Source organism: Euphorbia lathyris, chromosome 9, assembly GCF_963576675.1.
Source record: "Euphorbia lathyris chromosome 9, ddEupLath1.1, whole genome shotgun sequence".
Classification (NCBI taxonomy): domain Eukaryota; kingdom Viridiplantae; phylum Streptophyta; class Magnoliopsida; order Malpighiales; family Euphorbiaceae; genus Euphorbia; species Euphorbia lathyris.
In genome coordinates this window covers 24,166,170-24,176,920 of record NC_088918.1, presented here as the reverse complement: position 1 = coordinate 24,176,920, position 10,751 = coordinate 24,166,170, and the positions used below count along the sequence as shown (strand labels likewise).

General features: G+C 33.1%; 1 protein-coding gene across 1 annotated transcript; it reads left to right on the top strand.

Annotated features, from left to right (window-relative positions):
• Positions 1 to 5,799: 5,799 nt before the first annotated feature.
• On the top strand, positions 5,800 to 9,468 carry LOC136205934 (probable serine/threonine-protein kinase At1g54610). The gene is made up of 8 exons (XM_065996801.1): positions 5,800 to 6,007; positions 6,280 to 6,687; positions 6,963 to 7,247; positions 7,338 to 7,655; positions 7,783 to 8,010; positions 8,238 to 8,338; positions 8,468 to 8,585; positions 8,690 to 9,468. The coding sequence occupies exons 2-8, from the start codon at positions 6,325 to 6,327 to the stop codon at positions 9,020 to 9,022; spliced, it is 1,746 nt and encodes a 581-aa protein (XP_065852873.1). The 5' UTR covers positions 5,800 to 6,007; positions 6,280 to 6,324; the 3' UTR covers positions 9,023 to 9,468.
• The last annotated feature ends 1,283 nt before the right edge of the window (positions 9,469 to 10,751 follow it).

The window sequence follows — 10,751 nt, the reverse complement described above, 5'->3', positions numbered from 1 at the left end:
CTATATTCATCTAATAATATTTTTATTTTAATTTTGAGGTCACGAAACCTTATCGCAACCTAACACCATCGGGCTTGACAAATCTTGGTCTGACTAATTAAGTAATAATCACGATATCCATACAAAATTCCCTAGGGTTTCTCAGCTCGTTATTCAGACGATTGTGTTCTATATTTATTTTATCAATCATTTATCTAATAATATATATATTTTTTAAAATTTTGAGGTCATGAAACCTTATCGTAACCTAACACCATCGTACTTAACGTATCTTTGTTTGAATAATTAAGTAATAATCACGATATACATACAAAAGTCCCTAGGGTTTCTTAGCTCATTATTCGAACGATTGTGTTCTATATCCATATAATAATATAGCTTTTTTAACTTTTATTTGAAGTCATGAAACCATATTGTAATAATTAAGTAATAATTAAGTAATAATCACTAGCTCCATACAAAAGTCCTTAGGGTTTCTCAGCTCGTTACTTAAACGATTATGTTCTATATTCATCTAATAATATTTTTATTTTAATTTTGAGGTCACGAAACCTTATCGTAACCTAACACCATCGGGCTTGACATATCTTGGTCTGACTAATTAAGTAATAATCACGATATCCATACAAAAGTCCCTAGGGTTTCTCAGCTCGTTTTTCGGACGATTGTGTTCTATATTTATTTTATCAATCATTTATCTAATAATATATATATTTTTTTTTTAATTTTGAGGTCATGAAACCTTATCGTAACCTAACACCGTCGTACTTAACATATCTTTGTGTGAATAATTAAGTAATAATCATGATCTCCATATAAAAGTCCCTAGGGTTTCTCAGCTCGTTAATTGAACGATTGTGTTCTATATTCTACATTTATCAAACATTTTTTTGTATCATTATTTATAAAAAAAATTTAATTGGAATTTAATCACTGTGAATGTAAAAAATAATCAAATGTATATTGTCCCCTCCTCATATTCAAAGTTAAAAAAATAAATCTAAAAATATTATAGTAGTAGTATTTTATTTAGGTTTTCTTAGCTTGGTTTGTTAATCAATTGGGGACTCGAAACAGTGACCCAAGGATTCATGAGGACGTGTTATCCCAACAGATCTACGATTAATAACTGTCGTAAAAAATAGCGCGGTATATAACAAGGAAAACCTTCATACGTACACTCACAAATATATTAGATTGTTTCAATTGCAATTAATGTTCAAATCTTTTTTTTTCTATTAATATTTATTATTTCGGCATAAGGAAAAAGTTGCATACATTTTGACATTATGGTTGTTCAAATTTAATTAAAATAAAAATTTATAAAATTTGCTGAAAAGGGGAATCAAGCACATGACCTTAAGATTCAAGGGGAGTCACTATACCATCAGGACAATGAGCTATTTCTGTTTATGCTTACACCGATTTATCTAAGGCGACTTTTTAATTTCTTTTGTTTTAATAATATTTTCTTTATTTCATGTGCAATTAACGTCTTATTGCCTTCTATATAAAAAAAAAGGTTTTATTGCCTTCTAAATATATTACATTGATTCAATTACAATTAAGGTTCCTTTTTTTATTATTATTACTAATATTATTATTTCAGAGTATCTTATATTAAAAAAGTTGCATACAACTTTGACAATATGGTTGTCCAAATTTAATCAAAATCAATAAACAAAGAAATTTGCTGAAAATGGGAATCGAACACATGACCATAAGATTCAAGGCGAACATGACAATATGGTTGTCATATTTAATCAATAATTTATTTAATAATTATTATTTTTTTACCTCACGTAACCTTAGCCTAAACTAATAATAATAGTAGTAAATTAGTTAGATTTTGTTATATTATTGGTTTGTTAATCAATTAGTTTAGTAGTAATTAATAGCTCTATTTTCAAATGCATTGACTTCACAAATACATTAAATGCAATTCAGAACTCATTCATATCAAACGTGCATATTTACGGACATAGGAAGACGTCTTCTCATATATTGATTCAACTATAATTAAGGTTTCAATAATAATAATAATAAAAAATACATAATTGTTCGAATTAAAATAATACTTGCCAAAATAAGGTGACTCGAACACATGATCATTTATTTCAAGGGGAATTTGTTTTACCAACTAGACAAGGGGCTATTACTGCTAAGATTAACAACAAATTATTTGAGATTATTGTGTTGTACATAAAAATACCTAAAATGGGAACCTTGGTTATGAGGGGAATTGAAGTAGCATGTTCAACTGCTAACATGGAATCAAAGTGGTAGAAGACATCCAGAATACGTCGGCACCCCTTTCGACCAGATAAACAAAACCCAAATGAATAAATAATCAATAACCCGAAACAAAACCCAAATGAATAAATAATCAATCACCCAAATAAGAACATAAGCAAATTAAAAGAAAACATGTTTAAATGCTAACATGGAATCAAAGTGGAAGAAGACATCCAGAATACGTCGGCACCCCTTTCGACCAGATAAACAAAACCCAAATGAATAAATAATCAATAACCCGAAACAAAACCCAAATGAATAAATAATCAATCACCCAAATAAGAAAATAAGCAAATTAAAAGAAAAGAAAAGATGAAATCAACTGATGTCAAAGCTCCCTGATGAAATCAACCGATACATAAATGTTTGCTCAACTGATGTCAAAGCTCCCTGGGGTACAATTATACAAATGAGTAATTATTGCAGCCCAGGAAGTTTAGACATTAGTTCTTCAAACATTTTTTCTTCTCTTGAAGGTATATATGTCTCGCCTAATTTGTGGATTCTCCACAAGTAGTTTAATAGTTTTTTTTAGAATACATAACACAGAAAAGAGTTCCATTTCAGTTATTTATATGTAAATGTCAATGCAGTTGGAGACTCTTCAGTTTCCCATCATCAATGAAAGGAATATCAAAAAAAGGCTGCAACTCTTTACGTATAAAAGTGGTAAAATAATTGAGGATGACCAGTTACATCAGTCATCTCCCATTCTCCATTATTGAATATACTAGTAATAACTTAAACAAGTAATATAGTAATAATAATTTAACTAGAAGATATGATTACACGATATCCATAATGAATCTATATTCAATAATTCAGACAGATGCATCATATAAAGACAGAAAATAATTAAAAGACGTCTTCCAGTATTCTTTCGTTTCAAATTTTTAACTTATCATGCATTTATTATACTGTCACATTAATGGCATAAAATCGACCTTGCATTTATTATTGTATGCAAGAAATTTGAAAAGAATTTTTAGTAGTAGTATAAATAAGCTTGAATCGATGGAAATCATTTAAAGTATAGCATTGGCTATCAAAGTTTATCAATCATTTATCATTTCATCTTCAAATATAATTCATATTATATGGATAAGTCTGAAAAGCAGATTGGAAACATTATGGGAGAGAAGGATGATGTTAGTGATACCGATGCCACAAAAGCATTGGCTGATTTTTCAAACATGATTACAAGTTTTAATGATTCATTCATGGAAGGAGATGCAGATTCAATAATAGACTTCATGCAGGTGATTGCATCTGCCACAAAATTGATGTATGAGTCAGCGGCTAAATATATGATTACAAGTTTCCTCATTATTTGCATATTCGCCCCTGCATTAATTATCATTAATTCCACATTAATCATGCATAAATATCTCTTTTAGAAGAAATAATGGTTTGCCATTATTTCTATTAATTTTCCCTTATTCCTTATTCAAGATTAATTTGGGTTGTTATCAATATATATATATATATATATATTTTTAAAGTGTGTATATATAACTACGTGTCAAAAAAAATTTTGAGAGAGGATGTATCAAAATTTTAATAGCTGTCATCTACGTGACAATTTCGGCTATTATATTTGTCGGTTTTTAGTTAAAAAATTATATGGGAATCAAAGTTAAATAGTGATGACTTTTTCATTAAAAATTTAATAGTTATAAATTTTTTTTTGTTTCATTTTAGAGCTGTTGAAAATATTAGAACTCCTAATCAAGCAGAATGATGGAATATAACGGTTAAACCATGTGTACTAATAGCAAAATAGTTCTGAATCACACCAACATCAATCCCTAATTCTATGCATAAAAAAATATGCAACACATCCTAATTCATTCATGTTACTAATGTTTTGCATTTTTGCAAAACTAAACATAGATCTAATGTTTTACCATATACAAATTTTAAAAAAACTTTTCATATAACCTATATTTTTGGAGTTTCAATTATCAGAAAAGAAATACCATAAATCTTAAATTCTTGACGAGAAAGCGGTTATCATTTTAAATTTGGTTGCATCCATCCTTTTAACTTAAACCTAATAAATACATTTACTGAAAATACCACGCGGATAACATATCAATAAAATCTTGTGACATTAAAATAAATAAATAAAATGTCATAAAAAACGTGTAATGTGAAAAATAAGAAAAAAAATTTAAAAGTGTATATATATATATATATACTAAGTGTCAATTTATTTTTTTTCTGTATTTTTTTAAGAGGATACATATCAAAATTTTAATGACTGTCATCCACGTGACAATTTCAACTATCATATTTGTCGGTTTTTAGTTAAAAAAATTATATGGGAATCAAAGTTAAACTGTGAATTTTCATTAAAAATTTAGTATTTATAAATTTCTCTGTTTCATTTATAATTAGGATTGTAAATGAGCCGAGCGGTTCGATAAAAGCTCGATTCGATTCAGCTAAATTTATAAATGAGCCGATCATGAACACGATTTAGAAGCTCGATTCGTAAATGAACCGAGTTTGAGCACGATAAAGCTTGGCTCGAAAGCTCGTGGGCAGACTTGGTTATAGGCTCGCAAACAAGTTCATGAACAAGCTCGATTATAACATTCACGAACAGCCTCAATAGAGGCCCGTGAACAAGCTCGATAGAAGCTTATGAATAACCTAATGAATAACATCAAATATTATTTATATTTAATAATTATAATTTGATATATGGTCATTCTAAAATTATTTTATTTGATATTATAGTAAAATATAAATTAGATTAGGAGGATAGGGAAGAGATTTAGGGTTCACTTCTCCTCCTCTAATTCATCTTTTCATTTCCATCTTCCTCTCTTCATACTATTTTTATTTAATGATTAAAAGAAAATTTTAATGTTTCCGTATATAAAATTGTATTATTTCATTTGTCAAGCATGCTATTGTTTTATTTGATATTATTTCATTCACAGACACAATAAACGAATTTGTTCATGAACATACTTCACAAGTTGCTCGTGAACAAATACATAAGCAACTCGCAAGTTAAACTCGTGAACAAATACATGAGCAGTTCGCAAGTTAAGCTCGTGAACAAGATAAACGAGCTGGCTCATGAGCAGCTCGTGAACAAACAAGCTTCTAAACAAACCGAGCTCAAACACAAATTTGAGCTCGAATCGAGTTCGGTTCAAGTCCATTAAAATTATAACGAGCCGAGCCTGAACAAGCCAAAGCTCGACTCGATTAGATCTATTTATAATAATTGGAGAACTATAAAATAATTAGCTCGATTTTTTCAAAAATGGATATTAAACTAAATACTAGCTCAAGCTTTTTAGATTAGAGATTTCGAATTTGAATTTTAGTTTAGGTAACAAAAATTTAACTACTAGAGAATCTATTAACGAATTAATTAGGAAAAAACCAATAAAAAAGGGTGTAAAATTATGAAAAGAAAAAGAATGTAAAAGAAAAACATACCCATTAATTAAGGAAAGAGAGAGACAGGAAGCTTTGGGGGTTTGACTTGGAATTAGAATTAGAAGAAAACAGGAAAAACCAAAGGCGTCTTTGATTTGATCTGTCCCTCAAGAACTTCTCTTTCTTTAACCTTTTCCTTCTTTCTTCTCCAACAAAACCCCTAACAATTCAAAATACTATTACTTCCATCCCCATGAATTTGTTATTCTAGTTCATAAACTCTCTCCCCTCTCACTCAGATTCAATCCATGTAAGTATCTCTTTCTATTCCTCTTCCTGTTTTTATCAGATCACTCTCTACTTCTTTTCAGATCATTCGTTTCTGAGTGTTAAGAGCTTTGAATCTGGGACAATAATGGATTCGATTTGTGTGTTTTCGTTTTCTTATGTTTGAATGTCCGCTGAGTCGGTTTTAATTTGAATTTTTTTTTTACTTTCTAGATCAGGGTGAAACAGTATTCTGCTTTAATTTTGAAGTTGCTTTATGCTCAGTGATTAATTAATTTATTCATTCTTCACTAGGATGAAACAAGTGTTGATGTGATGATCATGGTGATAGATTGAGCAATGGGGTGTGTTCTTGGGAGAGAGGTTTCCTCTGGAATTGTTTCAGAGTCTAGAGAGGTTAAGCACGCTAGTGTTGGATCCAGTAGGAAGTTTGATGATGTTTCAGTGACGAATACTGAAGTTTCTAGTGTTGTTGAGGTTCAAAATGATGAGTCCAGGAAAGAAGAGAAGGTGGATGGGGATAAAAGACCTAAGGGGGAGAGAAGGAGATCAAGGCCAAACCCTAGGTTGAGTAATCCGCCTAAGAATTTGCGTGGTGAACAGGTGGCAGCTGGATGGCCGCCTTGGTTGTCGACTGTGTGTGGGGAAGCACTCAGTGGATGGATTCCCCGGCGGGCGGACACATTCGAGAAGATAGATAAGGTGCGTCGTTGTTAGATTTAATACATTATGAATCAATAATAGATAGTAGTATGGTGAATTTTCGTTTTGAATTCTGTCTATAACATAATTGATTATGAGTTTACTTCAATTTGCATTTGAGCTTGTTCAATTAGTATGGTGAATTTACGTTTTGAATTCTATCCGTAACATAGTTTATTATGAGGTTACTTATTTGATTATTGTTAATTCAGTCTTCTTTAGTGTATTTATGTTTTCAGGGTCAGTATTTAATTCTTTTTCATTCTTGATGATAGATTGGATCAGGAACGTATAGCAATGTGTATAAAGCTAAAGACTTATTAACGGGTAAAATAGTTGCTCTAAAGAAGGTTCGTTTTGATAATTTGGAACCAGAAAGTGTGAAATTTATGGCTAGAGAGATCCTCATTTTGCGAAGATTGGATCATTCGAATGTTGTAAAGTTAGAGGGGTTAGTTACATCGAGGATGTCTTGTAGTTTGTACCTGGTATTCGAGTACATGGACCACGACTTGGCTGGACTCGCTGCAAGCCCAGGAGTAAAGTTCACAGAGACACAGGTCTGTCTAGATTCGCCTTGACATCGAACTTCATTGCAGATTCCAATTATTAGTTTTATTTACTGTCTCCGTCATGTTTTGAAATTTCAGGTAAAATGTTACATGCATCAACTATTAGCTGGTCTTGAGCACTGTCACAACCGAGGTGTACTTCATCGGGACATCAAAGGTTCAAATCTTCTTATTGACAGTGGAGGAGTACTTCGGATTGCTGATTTTGGTTTGGCATCTTTCTTTGATCCAAATCACAAGCATCCAATGACTAGCCGAGTGGTTACACTATGGTATCGACCTCCAGAGCTTCTTCTCGGGGCTACTGATTATGGTGTCGGTGTAGATCTATGGAGTGCAGGTTGTATCCTAGCTGAATTATTGGCTGGAAAGCCGATCATGCCTGGCCGAACGGAGGTAAATAACTCACCCTCATATATCAGTATGGATATAGTTTTTTATGTTACAAATTAACTTTGTTGCTAAAACATGGACGCCTCGCATTTTCTCAACTTTAACATTGTTATTCTGTTCAATGAGTCAGGTAGAGCAACTGCATAAGATATACAAGTTATGCGGTTCACCTTCAGATGAATATTGGAAGAGATCAAAGTTGCCAAATGCAACCTTATTTAGACCACGAGAACCGTACAAAAGATGTATAAGAGAAACGTTTAAAGATTTTCCACAATCATCGCTTCCTCTAATAGAAACTCTTCTTGCTATTGATCCGGCTGAACGTCAGACAGCCACAACTGCTCTAAGAAGTGAAGTAAGTTTTATAATCATAGGTTCTTGTCTTCCAACTCTCATGAAACATTTTATCATTTACTTATTTTTTTTTAAGTTTTATTCTTCGATATTTAATTGTATGGCAACTTTCACTCGGGCTAATGATGTACGCTAGCATAGATGGATCGCAGTCTTCTTGGTCTAATCTTTTAGATGAAGCTTAGGGCAATGTCCTTATAATATTTTCTATCAATTTTCATTGTGCAGTTCTTTACAACAGAGCCTTATGCTTGTGAACCTTCAAGTCTTCCAAAATATCCCCCGAGTAAGGAGATGGATGCTAAAAGACGGGATGATGAAGCTCGAAGGTGCTTTTCTAGACATCCAATTTTACTAGAACTCACGTGGTCTATATGGATAATTTTCATGTAATTAGCGACTTGTTATCGATATTTATCGACTATACACTATTAAATCTTATTCATATGATTTCGTAGACAAAGAGCCGCTGCCAAAGCTCAGGGTGACAATGTAAAGAAGCCTCGGACACGCGATCGTGCTGCTAGGCAAATGCCTGCTCCAGAAGCCAATGCAGAACTTCAATCTAATATTGATGTATGTGTGTCCTTTCTTTATGATTTTATCTCTCACTAAATCATCATTCCGTGATTTGATTCTTACCTGCATTTGCTTGACTTATCATTCTCTTTGTAAAACAGCGGAGGCGGATGATTACCTACGCAAATGCAAAGAGCAAGAGCGAAAAGTTTCCACCGCCTCACCAGGACGGAGCACTCGGTTATCCTTTAGGATCATCTCAACATATAGATCCTGCATATGTTCCTTCTGATGTTCCATATAGTTCCACTTCATTTACCTACTCGAAAGAGCCTATTCAAACTTGGTCAGGTCCATTGGTTGATTCGTCTGGTTCAAACGCCACAAGGCGAAAGAAGAACGCTGCGCGAGAATCATCATCGAAAATGTCAATAGGAAACCACAAAGATAAAAGTGTAGATACTCGGTATAAGGGAAAGCAAAGCGTGGCTTGAACTTTTGAATGCATACATACAACTAGGAACCACATTTTGGAGCTGGTGATTGCCAGGTAAAATACATCAATGGTCCCTGAACTTTAGCACTACTAACATTATGGTCCTCAAATTCATCATTTTGTTAATTTTTTTAAATGAATTTTCTTTGATTCGAACTTGAAATTTAAGGGCCATAATGTTAGTGGTGTTATAATTCAAGGGTTATAGATTGATTTTACCCTGTGATTGCCTATACAACAGAGACAGTGGCAAGTCCCACATTTGGAAGAGATACAATTCTTTTGGTTAAAAAATGAAATTTGGGGGTGATTAAAATTTTTTCTATACTTTTTTTTTCCCACTTTGATGATAGAAAACTTCACTTGTTTCTAATGGGATGGTGACAAAATATTCTCTATTCATGTGTATATTTTCTTTTCTTTTTTTAGTATTCCATTGTTCTTTATTTTTTATTATTATTATTATTATTATTTCTTTGGAAAAAAGTAAAGAAGTTAAGTACTAATTTACAAATAAGGAGGTCCCTTATGATATCTCCTACCCACTTTTTGGCAAAATTCCTAGCTTTTGGCCTTTAGCTCTCTTTTTATATCTTCTTCTGTAAGGAATGAACGACAAATTGTGGCAAATTGTACTGTCGGGTGAATTTCTGATACGATAATACTATCTGCATATTATTTAAGTAAATAATTTATTAGTTTCTATATTATTATCTAATACACTGTTTTTTTTAATGAAAAGATAGAAGTCTTATTAAAGATCAGAGACAAAAGCAGTACAAGCGAATAAAGGGGATGTCCAAACCAGGACCCCCGACCAGGGGATGTCAAACCCAGGACCCCCGATCAGACTTCGATATCACAACTCTTACTAATATGTGAGCATAGTGATTCGTTGATCGACAAACAAAGGAAACCTCACAAAAGAGATTTACAATCACCTATATTATTATCAATAACCGAATTGTAGTTAGAATTTCGCCTCAAGACATAAACTAACATTTGAGAATACAGTTCAACCATAACATGCGACCATCCTCTATCTTTAGTCCAGCTCAGTGCTTTCCGACATAAGGAAGGGGTCAAGAGGGCACAACAATTGACTGTTTTTAACTTCTACGAAATGACCAGTATCATCACTGGCAGCAAACTTGTACCCTACAAAACCCAGTCCTTCGAATATCGCACCATCAACGTTAACCTTCAGAACGTCCCGAGGTGGTAAGATCCACTGAGTTACTGCAGTCGAAGCAGTTTCGTTCACCCGTTGTTTGAGCAGGGCTGCCTTCCAACTAGCGAGCAACGAGACCGAGGAGCTGTATAAGATCGCAGCAGGAGAAGATGCCTGATTCCAAATCTGATTATTTTTGTTCAACCACAACGACCAATAAAGGACAACAGCTAGTTCGACTACCTCCTACGGCTGATCCTGTAAAACAGACGTCCAGAACCCGTGGAAAGTTTGGCCTCGCGTCCCCATGTTGCCCATAAGCGACAAAACCTACACCTGCTGTGCAACAGTACAACCAACCAAGATATGGTATGGAGTTTCCCAGCTCCTAGATACATCGGCCATTCAATGGTAACCGGTACGTGACGATCCTGTAACGTCACTCGTATAGGAAGGCAGCTCGCCAACACATGCCATAAGAAATTTTGGACTTTCAGGGGGATTTTGATTTTCCAAACCGTTTTCCAGTCAACTGTCAGTGCAATAGGTAAAGACC